At 43.3% G+C, this 14,721-nt stretch overlaps 2 protein-coding genes across 6 annotated transcripts in view; one reads left to right on the top strand and one right to left on the bottom strand.

Annotated features, from left to right (window-relative positions):
• The window catches only part of AK5 (adenylate kinase 5), a 236,863-nt gene that overhangs the window by 220,114 nt on the left and 2,028 nt on the right, over positions 1-14,721 (top strand). For 3 of the 4 annotated variants that reach the window (XM_049707153.1, XM_033405965.2, XM_049707150.1), the window contains one exon: positions 1,667-2,754. In XM_049707153.1, coding sequence (XP_049563110.1) covers positions 1,667-2,140 — 474 coding nt within the window. In that variant the 3' untranslated portion in view covers positions 2,141-2,754. Of the gene's footprint in view, positions 1-1,666; positions 2,755-14,721 lie in introns of those variants that run through there. The other variant, XM_004279944.3, reaches the window with a different exon arrangement.
• Positions 3,363-14,721, bottom strand: part of ZZZ3 (zinc finger ZZ-type containing 3) — a 120,865-nt gene continuing 109,506 nt past the window's right edge. Inside the window, exons 15-16 of one of the 2 annotated variants that reach the window (XR_007476157.1) lie at positions 4,965-5,045; positions 3,363-3,751 (exon numbers count right to left, since the gene is read on the bottom strand). The gene's annotated coding sequence lies outside the window, so the exon portion shown is untranslated. The remainder of the gene's footprint in view (positions 3,752-4,964; positions 5,046-14,721) is intronic. The other variant, XR_007476156.1, reaches the window with a different exon arrangement.

The raw sequence follows: 14,721 nt of genomic DNA, 5'->3' as shown, positions 1-14,721 counted from the left end.
AAGTTGGGGGTGCAGAGAAGTTGAGTGACACCTTTAGTTAATGATGAAGTCAGGTAACTTAAAGAAGCAATTTGTTATTTTCTCTCATAGGGGTCTGGGGGTTGATGGGCTCAGCTGGCTGGTTCTCGCTTGAGGTCCTTTATTCAGCTGCAGTCAGGTAATTGGTAAGGCTGAGTAGACATGTCTGGAGCAGGGGCTGGGATGTCTACAACAGCCAAGGTCTGGTCAGGCATCTCTGTCCACATGGCCTCTCTGTGTGGCTAGCTTGGGCTTCCTCCCAGCCTAGCAGTCAGAGTCACTGGACATCTTAGATGGCAGTTGACTAGGCAGGAACTGCAAAACTTCTTATGATCTTGCTTCTAAAAGCATGTGGCTTTACAATAGCCAGGACATGGAAGCAACCTAAGTATCCATAGACAGATGAATGGATAAAGAAGATGTGGCACATATATACAATGGAATATTACTCAGCCATAAAAAGAAATGAAACTGAGTTATTTGTAGTGAGGTGGATGGACCTAGAGACTGTCGTACAGAGTGAAGTAAGTCAGAAAGAGAAAAACAAATACTGTATGCTAACACATATATTTGGAATCTAAAAAAAAAAAATGGTCATGAAGAACCTAGGGGCAAGATGGGAATAAATATGCCGACCTACTAGAGAATGGACTTGAGGACACAGGGAGGGGGAAGAGTAAGCTGGGATGAAGTGAGAGAGTGGCATGGACTTATATACACTACCAAATATAAAATAGATAGCTAGTGGGAAGCAGCCACAGAGCACAGGGAGATCAGCTTGGTGCTTTGTGACCACCTAGAGGGGTGGGAGAGGGAGGGTGGGCGGGAGATGCAAGAGGGAGGAGATATGGGGATATATGTATATGTATAGCTGATTCACTCTTGTTATACAGCAGAAACTAACACACCATTGTAAAGCAATTATACTCCAATAAAGGTGTTAAAAATTAATAAATAAATAATAAAAGCATGTGGCATCATTTCCACCATGTTCTGTTGGTCAGTTACAGTTCAGCTCAGATTCAAGGAGGTAGAGGAATGGGCTCTATGTCTCAATGGGGGGAAGAGCTTAAAGTACATGGAGGTAATGAATCAATGAAGACCATCTTGGAGACAAGTCACCACACCAGGATTTGACCCTCAGCTGCCTGACTCGAACCTTTGTGTGCTCAACCATTATGCTCTACTGACCACCACGTAGTACAGACACAGCCACATTGTGCTCCTGGTGGCTCATGTAAGATATAGTGGTGGACAAAGAGGTGATTAGCTTGTCTCAGTAGGTCAGGCAGGGCTCCCAGCAGGAAACACCACACACACACACACACACACACACACACACACACACACACACACACACCTCCCCTTAGTGTGGAGGACAGATTGTGACTGCATTGGGTAGCATTCTATACAATTCCTGCATTACATGAGGTGACCTAAAAGCTGAGGACAAGAGACAGCTCTGAGGCAGCCTGTGGAAAGCCGCTGACGTGGAAATAAGGAGCCGTGATGTCCTGTCCCAACTCTGCCACAATGTAGGTCTGGGACCCTGAGAGGAAGCAGAAGTAAAGAACTAGGGATCCCAGGTCTTTCCAGAACCTCGCTGAATGGAATTTCTGAGCATGTTGTGCCCCCTCCCCATCCCCAGATTGGAGACCCTCACCTGGTGATCTGTATGGACTGCTCGGCAGACACCATGACCAACCGCCTTCTCCAGAGGAGTGGGGGCAGCCCGCACGCGGACGACAGAATCGCTATCACCAAGCGCCTTGAGACCTACTACCGGGCCTCCATCCCCATGGTCGCCTACTATGAGACAAAAACACAGCTACGTAAGGTGAGTCACCTCACAGCCCCCCAAAATGAACCAGCCACCCATTTTTTATTCAAAAAAAGAGAAAAAAATAGGAAATTTCGGTTAAGGGATCTTGGAATTAGAACTGCATATAGCTGCACAATTTGGGCCAAAATATGGGTCCCTTACTCTCTTCACTTTTTTTTTTTTTTTTTTTTTTTTTGTGGTACGTGGGCCTCTCACTGTTGTGGCCTCTCCCGTTGCGGAGCACAGGCTCCGGACGCGCAGGCTCAGCGGCCATGGCTCACGGGCCCAGCCGCTCCGTGACATGTGGGATCTTCCCGCACAAGGGCACGAACCCGTGTCCCCTGCATCGGCAGGCGGACTCTCAACCACTGCGCCACCAGGGAAGCTCTCTCTTCACTTTGTATGTCATCATATGGACCATGAAAAGCTGGCTATACAATGTTCATAGATGCCATTATGGTTGCTGGAAACCGGTCCTATTTCCAAGAAAGAGGGAGAGAGGGAAGGAGGGAGGGACGGGGGGAGGGAGGGAGGGGGAGGGGAGGGGGAGGGGAGAGGGAGGGAGGGAGGCATGGATGAGGCATAAGTTCTGCCTCCCAGACCTCAGCTGCACAGGAGGATCCAGAAGGTCTCGTCTAGATCTAAAATTCAACAACTTTGCATTTCTAGATTTTTGCCTAGTTCATAATTGGCCCTTGGCTGCCTCAGTTTCTTGCAATGACTAGTGTTATTGGGAGAAGCAGCATATGGGGCCAGGAGAGCAGATGAGGTGAAATGATGAGGAAATGGGTGGTGTCAACTCAATGATCATGAGCGCTAATCCATGCTGAGTCCCTGTTAAGTTCATGAATTTGGGAAAACTACCCAATCCCCATTCATTCACTCATTTAATAACTATGTATCAAGCACCTCCTATGGACCATCCACTGCCCTGGTGGTTTGGATGCAGGTGATAAGATGCGGTTCTTGCCTGCTAGAGCCTTGGGTTTAGTAGGGGAGAGAGACACACCTGGGGTCACAATATGGGGTCAAAGCAAGCACAGAGTGAGTTCCAAGGGCCCTTTAACCTGGTCTGAGGGGAGACAGAAGACACTGAGGAAGCTCACCAGAGGAGAACTAAGCTAAGCCCGAGGTGCAGGTGCCGTACGGGGAGCAGAGCACCTCACACAGAACCTCACACAGAAGGAGCTTGGCTGTGACATATAGTGCCAAGGAAACAAGCGACAAGAGGTGGAGGTGGAGAGGCAAGCAAGGACCAGATCAAGATGAACCTATCATAGGAGCCAATAATTATCCTGAGGATGGTGATGGGAACTACCAAAGGGGACAGACATAGTCAGGGCTTCCATTTAGAAAGCTCCCTCCATCAGCCTTGTGGAGAATGGGTCCCAAGAAGGTCAGGCCAGGAGACCACTGGGAGGCTGGGGAGTATGCAGGAACCAAACCCTGAGGACCCAATGCAGAGGAGAGAGAGTGAACAGCTACTGTCTGCTTTTCCCAGGAAATTACAAGGAGACATGAGTCAATCAATAACAAACTTGTCTCGGAGACAGCTACATGATCCATTCCTTGGGGAAAACCACTGATAATGAATTCTTATCTTCTGAGCCTGTTAATGGTCCATTTTCCAGACTCCCACGAACTTAGCCCTGTGTCGAATCTGAAAGGTGCTCCATGATTTAACTCAGAGGTGTCATGTATGTGACATGAGAGCGATCATCCCCGCCTTCTGCACCCACAGCAGGCACTGCTACGGCATCGTGGTGCTTTCCTCAAGACCCAGACGTGGCCTCATGACGTTGTTAGCACAGCGCGCCAGGCAGCTACTTCCAACTGCTAGGACTTGATGAGCAAGACGAATCCTATTTGCTGTACTTCATGTAACCTCCGGTTGCTACATAAAACAAAGACCTAGATGTTTAGAAACAAGCAAACAAAAAGTGCACTATGTAAGAGCAGGGTCTTAAGAATTCAGAATTCAGGTGGCAGAGGCCTTTCCAGGATTGGTGATTTCCACCCTTCGTGCCGCCTAGAACACACATGGAAATTACCTTCCACTTTCAAGATTTGCAGAGGTGAGAAAAGTCCCTAAGTAATTCAGAGTCAGAAAAGCCCTTTTACCTCTATACTGCATTATTCCAACCTGAATTCTACACACTCACAAATGACTGGCACGTGCATGCGGGGGTAAGCAAGTTCTCAGATAAAGCTGATTTCTGGAATCCTCCTTAGAAATTTAATATCTAAGTTAATGGGAAAGGGAGTTTCCCGTCCCATGCGGCTCATCTCTGCAGCTCCACCCCACCCCCCATTTTGGAGATGCTGGCTGTTGGGTCTGTGGTGAGGTAACATGTATGATCCACTTGGCAAATATATATATATATTTTTTTTTTTTTTGCGGTACGCTGCTCTCTCACTGTTGTGGCCTCTCCCGCTGCGGAGCACAGGCTCCGGACGCGCAGGCTCAGCGGCCATGGCTCACGGGCCCAGCCGCTCCGCGGCACGTGGGATCCTCCCGGACCGGAGCACGAACCCGTGTCCCCTGCATCGGCAGGCGGACTCTCAACCACTGCGCCACCAGGGAAGCCCAAGAAATTTTCTTAAACTAGTTGGGGGTGGTGAATGCACTTCAAGATGCAAGTGAGATAAATCAGTAGCTAGTGAGATTTCTTTAGGAATTAGAGCTGCCCAGTGGTCCAGCCCAGAAACACAGGACCCTCCAAAAGCACTTCCCTCAGACCTGTGTTGCCCAGTTATGCTTGCGGTCGATCCATCCCCTGACACATTTACTGCCTAATGATAATCAGCCCTTTTGGCCTCCAACTAGCTAGAAAAGTGCAATGAAATTTCAAACAAAAGTAATAAAAAAGCAAAGCAAAACTTATATAGCCACTGCCTTATTCTTTGTCTTTGTTATGCCATCATCATACAATAAAGTTAGAAATTCTTGTAACATAAACCAAGGGATAGAAGTATATGTGATCCAAATGGATCCCCTGACCTTCCGTTTTCCTCTCTCACAACACCAGCTTTGCACTGCATCTAAGAATTAGAACTTTCATCCATGTCACTCCATTCCTCCGTGCACTCAGGGCAGACATCATTCGTCAGCTGTGGTACTTACCTTCCTACCCAGTCTGGATGCTGCCTCAGAAACTCTCAACACAGCAATACAGGTAGTCACACACAACTCACTAGAGTTGACCTGTAAGAGAAAGCTGTTTTCACCTTGAGGGAGAGAATTTATTATTGAAGAAATAATTGAAATGTAGCATTTTGAAGTGAACAGCACAATAATTGTCCAGAGGTTGCCTGGTAGAGAGAATACTGGCCTGGGTATAAGAAAACCCAAGCCACAGTGGTGTGAATGAGCTTTGGGAACTTGGTGAGTCATTTCACAGCTAAACCTCTCAGCAGAATAAAATGGATGGACAGAATGGGATCTCCTGGAATACCCTAGGTCTGTCACTCCATGCTTCTCAGGGAAAAAAAACAAAAAACATAAAACATATATTTGTAATCATAAAAGTAACACAGACTTGTTTTAGAAAATATAGAAAACTAGGTAGTCCCATCACTCAGAGGCAAACATTCTGGATTATTTCCTTCAAATATTTTGGCTATGAATTTTTAAAGCATGATGGTGACCACAGGTATATTCATGAGGTTGTAGGTAAGAGGCAGCAACCCTAGCCGGCCTGACCTGAAACACGGAGCTTACTTGTAAGGTTACGTGAACCGAGGCTGAAACGCAGCAGGTCCAGGAAGCCCGTGGGACCAGGCTTCCCTATGCTCTTCACACCTGTCTTTCCCTCCTTCTCTCTCTCATCTTGATTTTTCTCTTTCTCTGGCCCAGAAGCTAGAATATGGCAAACGTGCAGCTTCCATGTTCATGTTACCACAACAGCTCCAAATTCCAGAGAGAAATATTCTGATTGGCCTTGTTTTGCTCCAGTCCCTGGTCCTATCAGCTATGGCCAGTCAGGCGGGGTCACGTGGGGCTTTTTTTCACTTGTTGTGGCTGTTCTATTGAGCGCATAGCACGTGTGGAGACACAGCAATAAACAAGACAAAGTCCCTCACTGAAAAGAGAAGAGCAGTAGACAAGGAAGTAAAATAATTGCTAATAGGATTAGCTCTATGAATAAGACAAAACAGAGTGACTTGTTAGGCGTGGGGACTTTAGACAGGTGCTTGGAAAGTCTCTAAGGAGGTAGCATTTGAATGAAGACCTGACTAATAAAAACATGGTTGCATGGTTGCCTGGGACTCTTCCCTAAAAACTGAGGGGAGAACAAGGAATTTCCAGAAGAGAAGATCTTGTGAACTGGGAGAAATTCCAGAAATAGCTTCCTCAAGTGGCATGTACAGAAGTGTATAAATTGATATTTAAAACCTCTCCTTTTGCTAAGGATAAAAGTAACAACTACTTTTTAAAAAGAAACTAGAAAATTTAAGAGCATAAAGATAAAAATTATCCAGAAATCTTCAACCCAAAGATAACAATTAATGAACATTTTGATATATTTTCTTACATTTGTGTTTCTTCATTTTTTTAAAATAAATTTATTTATTTTATTTATTTATTTTCGGCTGCTTTGTTTCTTCGTTGCTGTGCAAGCTGTGCGTGGCTTTCCTTAGTTCCAGTGAGCAGGGGCTACTCTTCGTTGTGGTGCGCGGGCTTCTCATGGCGGTGGCTTCTCTTGTTGCAGAGCATGGGCTCTAGGCGCGCGGGCTTCAGTAGTTGTGGCACACGGGCTCATAGTTGTGGTTCGTGGGCTCTAGAGCATAGGCTCAGTAGTTGTGGCGCACAGGCTTAGTTGCTCCACGGCATGAAGGATCTTCCCGAACCAGGGCTCGAACCTGTGTCCCCTGCATTGGCAGTTGGATTCTTAACCACTGCGCCACCAGCGAGGCCCTCTTGATTTTTTAATATACTTTTTGCTCATGGCATCATAAGCCCAGAAATACCCCCAGGCCATAGAGGAAGTGGTCCTGGTAACAGATGATATCCATCCCTGGGTTATTTATTAGTCTTAATCAATTTAAAACATAAAAAGAGAGGCCAATGACTCATTAAGCATGCATTCAACAGATGCAGAAAATCCAGTTCCTTGGCAACTTGGCTTTTGTAAAGGAGAAAATAAGTTATTCGTTCAACAGTTCTTCTGCTGCAGTGTCCCAACTTCATAAATAGCTTAGTCATTTTTAGTAAGTCCCAAAATACAGCTGTACCCATTTATTGTTCTGGGTAGTCATCCAACCTGGCAGGAGACTTCCTGTGAACTGAGGGATCAAGAATGAGAAATGTAGTTGCTGCAACTTCCATGAAAGGAGTGGAAGCAGAAGGCAGCATCGAATCAAATTTTACCCCTTGGATGCAAAATCCACTTGATAGCCCTTAGCCAAGTGCATTCCTAAGATAGGAGTCTAGCACAAGGCAAGGAAAAACTCAGAATACTTTTATACCTTGAATTCTCTGTACTCAAATTCTTCTTTCAGTTGGCTAAAATAACTCTTGACCTAATTTTTAGTTCAATCTCTCCACGAATACCTGAGAATGTCACTATGGTGGTTTGTTACACAAATAACCGTTTCATTGTGTATAAAATTTAGGTCACAGTATTTCTCTATGGCAAGTCAGTAAACGTTGCCCCATTGTTTTGAAGCATTTAGTGTGCTGGAAGAAAGGCAAAAACAAATTTGGAAGTAAACTTTTTTCAACTAGTATCTTTAAAGAAAAAATTTTAATGTTTTTCCGTGTAATTTAAAACTGGAGTCCAGATATAGGTCTGCTTTTCACTGATTTTCAATGGCATGACAGTTTTTTTTAACTCAGGAACGTTTGCTGTATTTTTTATGTACCGCTGTTCCCTGTTTTTCTCAAGAACACATAACTCTCTTCCTTCTACCCCAGTGCCATCCAATGGAAATTAAATGTGAGCCGTATGTGTAATTTTAAATTTTCTAGTAGCCACAATATAACGTTAGTTTCAGGTGTACAACATAGTGATTTGAAATTCAAATACATTACAAAATGATCACCATAATGAATCTAGTGACCATCTGTCCCCTTACCAAGTTACTACAGTATTGTTGACCATATTCCTTAGGCTGTATATCACATCCCCATGACTTATCTATTTTATAACTGGAAGTGTGTGTCTCTTAATCTCCTTCACCAATTTGGGCCAACCTCCCGAAACCCCCTTCCCCTCCCTTCTGACAACCACCCATTTTCTCTCTGTGTCTATGAGTCTGTTTTTATTTTGTTTTGTTTGCTTGTTTTGTTTCTTAGATTCCACATATAAATGAGATCATGTAGTGTTTGTCTTTCTCTGTCTTATTTCACTTAGCATAATATCCTCTAGATCCATCTATGTTGTCACAGATGGCAAGAGTTCATTCTTTTTATGGCTGAGTAGTATTCCATTGTTTATGTACCACATCTTCTTTATCCATTCATCTACTGGTGGACGTTAAGGTTGCTTCCGTATCTTGGCTATCGTGAATAATGATGCATATATGTTTTCAAATTAGTGTTTTTGTTTTCTTCGGGTAAATACCCAGAAGTGGAATTGTTGGATCATGCAAAGACTTGACTAAAAAGCAAAGTAGAGGCTTCATTCCTCCTTCATACAATAAATATTCTAGATCAGCATTGTCCAACAGAGATATAATCTGGGCCAAATAGGTAATTTACAATTTCCTAGCAGTCGCATTAACCAAAAAAAAGTAAAAAGAAACAAGTGAGATTAATTTAACAATATATTTTATTTAACCTAATATAGCCTAAATGTTATCATTTTAACATGTAATCAATATAAAAAATCATTAATGAGATGGTTTTATATTCTTTTTTCAATCTATGTCTTCAAAATCTGGTATTTAAGCATATCTCAATTCAGATTCTAAATTTTCATCAGAAATACTAGAATGGTATTTGTATCTCATAAAATTTCCAGTTGAAAAGGTAGATTTCACATACCCAACTTGTTCAAATATATATATATATATATATTTTTTTTTTTGGTGGTATGTGGGCCTCTCACTGTTGTGGCCTCTCCCATTGCGGAGCACAGGCTCCGGACGCGCAGGCTCAGCGGCCATGGCTCACGGGCCCAGCCGCTCCGCGGCAAGTGGGATCTTCCCGGACCGGGGCACAAACCTGTGTCCCGTGCATCGGCAGGCGGACTCCCAACCACTGCACCACCAGGGAAGCCCAACATGACTCTTTTTGAATTATGGTTTTCTCAGGGTATATGCCCCAGCCAACTGTTTTACGGTTCATAAATTCAAGGAACTAAAGAGTAGACAAAACGTGCAATTCCCAAGGTGGTGTAACTACTTTCCTAATTTGCAATCTGTTCTGCTGATGGCTGGGCAGAAATACTATCTCTGACTGCTCTACTTTTCCTTCCAGAAGTCAGGTGAAACCTCAGAAATTTAATCATATTTCCTGTTCACTTGCCTTTAGTTTATTTATTTAAAAAAATCTTTTGTATATTGATCAGGGAGGGTATCACTTACTGCAGGATTTTATATCAAGTCTCAGACCAAAAGTGATAAATTCTTCAAGTCAGAAGCAAATCCACTCACCTGGTTTTCAATTAAATTAAATATATGAAAACCTCATACATTCTGACTCTGCTGATTCAGAATTGGAGATCCTTTGGGAAAAGATCATGAAGCTTACTTTTACTCTTCATGGGAAAAAAGGGTTGCTGTAAATTAATATTATCACATTGATTATGGTGTGAAAACTTACCGTATGTGGGCGGACACCTTATTTTCGAGTTTGCACAATTGCTGAGGAAGTTCTCTTCACACTGTACAATTAGTATGCTAATTACACAGTATTCTTATCTGTTCATCAAGGACTAAACACTAGCACCTTGTGAGCTCATTTAAATTTGCTCAAGTTGTAAGCACTAAGAATAGTTCCTATAGCTTAGAAAGCACTTAGGAAGTTGGTTCTTTTCCATTTCCTATGAGTTCCACAGTTAGATATGAAAATATAAAAACCACTTGTTGTTCTCTTAAAATATTCCCCATGTGGGAATTAGATGAGATTCAGGAAATGATCAGGTCATCTCTGAAGAACTGAAGGAGAAATCTGGAGAGTAGACAGAGGGCTTTGATCCCACTCAGTTCAGTTGGGCTCTCTTTTGCTCCATAAAAATCCAGTCTATACCTTCCCCCCACCCCCGCCCACACACACACAGCTTCTATAAGAAAAAAGATGTTATCTCATTGCCTCGCAATTTTTGTTCTCAAATTCTGCTTCTTGGGCCTAATGAGGGTCTCAGATTAACTTCATATATTTCCCACTCACCCAAGTCAAAGGCTGCTTTTTGCATCTAGAAAGTCTCATTATTTGATTCTGTCTTGAAATCTCCTCACGTCCTTAGGCTCCACAGAGGCACACACCACAGCACGTGACTCTGGATGGCAATGAGCAGCTTTCTTTTATTTAATTAAATAAATAAAGGCCTGGATTTAAGCCACAAAGCAAAATGAAGAGGGAGGTTTTGGATGGAAATAGAAGCGGGAGATGGCTCAGCTAAAGCTCCAGGGCATGACTCACTCCCTCAACCCAGCTTGCAGCTTCCCCCAAACATCAGCCTTGGCCTGATTGACAAGATCCCGCTGCAAAGCCTTCTGCCTCCCAGTCTCAGACGTCAGAAAGTATCAAGTGTCGCACTTCAGATGCTTGTGCTCATTAGCCCTTGTTTCTGAAACCAAGTTGCCCAGCTTTTACAAGAGAGAATCCATATCTTTCTATAAAGTCCAGATAGTGGGTCAGAAAATGGGCTCCAAGAGTGTGTTTCTGCTCCTACAATAGCCTGTTTCTGTGAGGAAAGTGAAGAAGGAATGGGAAAATGAGGGTACTTTTTTTTTTTTAATTGAAATATAGTTGATTTACGATGTTCTGTTAGTTTCAGGTGTACAGCAAAGTGATTGTTATACATATATATTTATATTCATTTTTTAGATTCTTTTCCATTATAGGTTATTACAAGATATTGAGTATAGTTCCCTGTGCTATACAGTAGGTCCTTGTTGGTTATCTATTTTATTTTTTTAATTTTTAAAAATATTTATTTATTTATTGGCTGCTTTGGGTCTTAGTTGCGGCACACGGGATCTTTCGTTGCAGCATGCGAGCTCTTCATTGTGGTGCGTGGGCTTCTCTCTAGTTGTGGCACACAGGCTCTCTAGTTGTGACACCTGGGCTCAGTAGTTGCAGCATGAGGGCTTAGTTGCCCCACGGCATGTGGGATCTTAGTTCCCTGACCCGGGATCGAACCAGGGTCCCCTGCATTGCAAGATGGATTCTTAACCACTGGACCACCAGTGAAGTCCCTGGTTATCTACTTTACATAAGGCAGTGTGTATATTTTAATCCCAAACTCCTAATTTATCCCTCCCCCGTGCCTTTCCCCTTTGGTAGCCATAAATTTATTTTCTATGTCTATGAGTCTATTTCTGTTTTGTAAATAAGTTCATTTGCATCATTTTTTTTTAGATTCTACATATAAGCGATATCATATGATATTTGTCTTTCTCTGTCTGACTTACTTCACTTAGTATGATAATCTCTAGGTCCATCCATGTTGCTGCAAATGGCATTATTTCACTCTTCTTTAATGGTTGAGTAATATTCCATTGTATATATGTACCACATCTTCTTTATCCATTCATCTGTCAATGGACACTTAGGTTGCTTCCATGTCTTGACTATTGTAAATAATGCTGCTGTGAACATTGGGGTGCATGTATCTTTTCGAATTATAGTTTTCTCCAAATATATGCCCAGGAGTGGGATCACTGGATATCTAGAGGATACTTTCTAGATACCTATTTAGAGCCAATCTCTGAGGAAACAAATGTTTCTGTTTGATTATGTCAACCTATTCCTTAAAAACCATTACCCGACTCCCCATTATTCTTATATAATAGTCTATTAGCCTCTTTATAGTCAACCTCTTTTTATTATTCCAGCTTCACTCCTTGCTACTCCCACTAAGTTCAACCATCCAGCTATTTTGAACTGGTGGATGTAATATACAAGGATGTAGTCAACACGTACAAGGACTTTGGAGTCAGAGACCTGGGTTTGAACCAGGTGTCTGACACTTGCTTAGCTGTATGACCTTGGGAAATTTAATTCATCTTTCAGGACCTGAGTTTCATCATCTGTGAAATGGGGATAACAATACCTGTCGCCTAAGATCATTGTTAGAATTACCTGTTTGTTTAAAAGCACTTGTGCTAGGGAGGAGGGGAGGATGGAGCAGGGGTTGGAAGAAGGGAGCAAGTGAGAGGAGAGGGAATGAGAGAGGAGCAGAAAAGGGACGGTGTGATAGATGGAGGGAGCCCAGTAGGGAGTGAGGGAGTGAGCAAAGCAGGGATGGAGGGATGGACGGGATTAAGAGAGGGCAGGAGGGAGGGGAGAAAAGGAAGCGAGAAAGTAAAGCAAGGGTGGAAGTGAAAAAAAATAGCACTTATGCTTCATTAGTAGGAAAGTGTATTATTTTTAATGATGATGACGACGACAACTTTCCTCAGGAAGCTTCCTGCCCTCCCAAGATGGTGTAAAGTATCCCTTTATCCAGAGCTCCTGTGCTTACCTGACAACAGTGTGAATTCCTGTTGTTTGTCTTTACCCTTGAGCTGTGAGCTCCTTGAGAGCAGGACCATTATGTCCATTTCACCGTGGTTTCTCCAGCATGTAATATATTGTTGGCACCCAGAAGATGTTTGTTGGTTGAGAGGGAAAAGAAGAAGAGGTAAAGCAACAAGCAAGGTGCTATGAGGGACAGAAAACAGCAACGTCCCTGCCCCCCAGATGGAGAGCCGCCAGCCAGGGAGACAAACCAACTGCGGGTTGCTCTTTAACCCTCCTGTAAGGATCAAGTATGATACGTTTATGGGGAAGAGGGGTAGAAGCTGAAAAAATGTTTTTAGGTTTTATTTTTTCCTTGTGAGATACAGCATACATACAGGAATGTGTAAAAGTTATATGTAAAATTTGAAGAATTATAAAATGAACACCGTGTAATCACCATGCAGGTCAAGAAACAGCAGACAGTCACAGAAGCTCTGCCACATGTCTCTCCCTCCCAATCAAATCTCCCTTCTTCTCCCCAGGAAGTAACCACCATCCTGACTTTTATAATTATTTCCCTGGTTCACTGTGGTTTTATCATCTGTGTATGGATCCCTAATCGATATAATTTAGCTTTGCTCATTTTTGAACTTCATATAAATTGAATCGTACTGAATGCATATTTTTTCAACTTGTTTCTTTCCCTCAACCTTGTGAGATTAATCCATGTTGCTGGATGTAGCTGTAGTTTGTTTTTTCCATTACTATAGTATTCCATTATATGACTATGCCACAATTTATTTATCCATCTACTGCTGATGGACATTTGCACTTTTTCCGGTTTGGGACTACTACAAACAATGCTTCTACAAACATCGTTATTATCTATTTTCTAGGATATTTAAACATTTACTTTTTTTTATCTGGCTGTGCCGGGTCTTAGTTGCACATGGGATCTTTGTTGTGGCGTGCGAACTCTTAGTTGTGGCATGTGGGATCTAATTCCCTGACCCGGGATTGAACCCGGGCCCCCTTGCATTGGGAGCGTGGAGTCTTACCCACTGGACCACCAGGGAAGTCCCTAAATGTGTACTTTTTTTTTTCCTTTTGAGCATTCATTCTACCTCTGGAATCCCAGGGGTTGTGAAATCAAAACTCATCTGCACAAAGAAGGTAGACAGGAACTGAAGCAATCATCTAGAGTTTCTCAAAGTGTGGTCCGAGATGATCCACATCAAAATCATTTGTAGAACTTGATTAAATTCGCGGATTAGAAGGCCCAGCCGAAACTCACCAAATGAGAACCTCTGGAGATGAAGCATGAAAAAGCTGCATTTTAGCAAGCTCACAACCCCGCCCCCTCCATGAGTCTCATTCGCATCACCAGGCCTCTACTTTCTATGGATACTACATGTGCGGTGGGACAAATCTCAGTGGCTGTCACAATATTAGGAAATTTTGAGAGGAGCGAGTGGTAGTGCCTTCATGCCCAGGAAATCAGCTCCCTCCTACTTCCTCTGTTGTTGGCTCCTTGCCCTGGCGTATCAACAATCTCCAAGAGGGCTCTGCCCTTAGCACTTAGCACACCTGCAAGTTGAGGTCTCAACTTTTGCTTTCTTTTCCACACCCGTCCTTCTCATCCCCCAACCTCTGCCCTATTCCTACCCTGCTCCAAACACTCCAGAACACTCATAAGGTCTCATTTTAACTAACTCAAAGCCTTTCCGTGACCTTTAACAATACTTTATCTACCTCAATAAGCACCTAGCTCTTGCTGTTGTTGTTAGACGGGCTGTAGGTTCACAGCAAAATTGAGCACAAAGTAGAGTTCTCATATTCCCCGTGTCCCAAAACACACTCAACCTCTCCCACTATCAACATTCCACACGGAGTTCCCCGGTGGCCTAGCGGTTAGGATTCCGAGCTCTCACTGCAGGGGGCCTGGGTTCAATCCGTGGTCGGGGAACAGAGATCCTGTAAGCCGCACGGTGTGGCCAAAAAAAACCCCCAGAACACAAATATCCCACACAGGAGTAGCACATTCGTTATAACTGATGAACCTACATCAACACATCATTACCACTCAAAGTCTATAGTTTACATTAGTGTTCACTCTTGGCGTTGCACGTTCTATGGGTTTTGACAAATGTATAGCGACATGTATCCACCATTATAATATCACACAGAATAGTTTCACTACAATAAAAATCCTGCGTTCCACCTACTCATTCCTCTCTCCCCCCAGCTCTCGACCTTTTCTACTGTCTCC

This window comes from Orcinus orca, chromosome 1, assembly GCF_937001465.1.
Source record: "Orcinus orca chromosome 1, mOrcOrc1.1, whole genome shotgun sequence".
NCBI classification, from domain to species: Eukaryota; Metazoa; Chordata; class Mammalia; order Artiodactyla; family Delphinidae; genus Orcinus; species Orcinus orca.
Note: the sequence above shows the minus strand (reverse complement) of the source record. Positions and strands in the feature narration are given on the sequence as shown.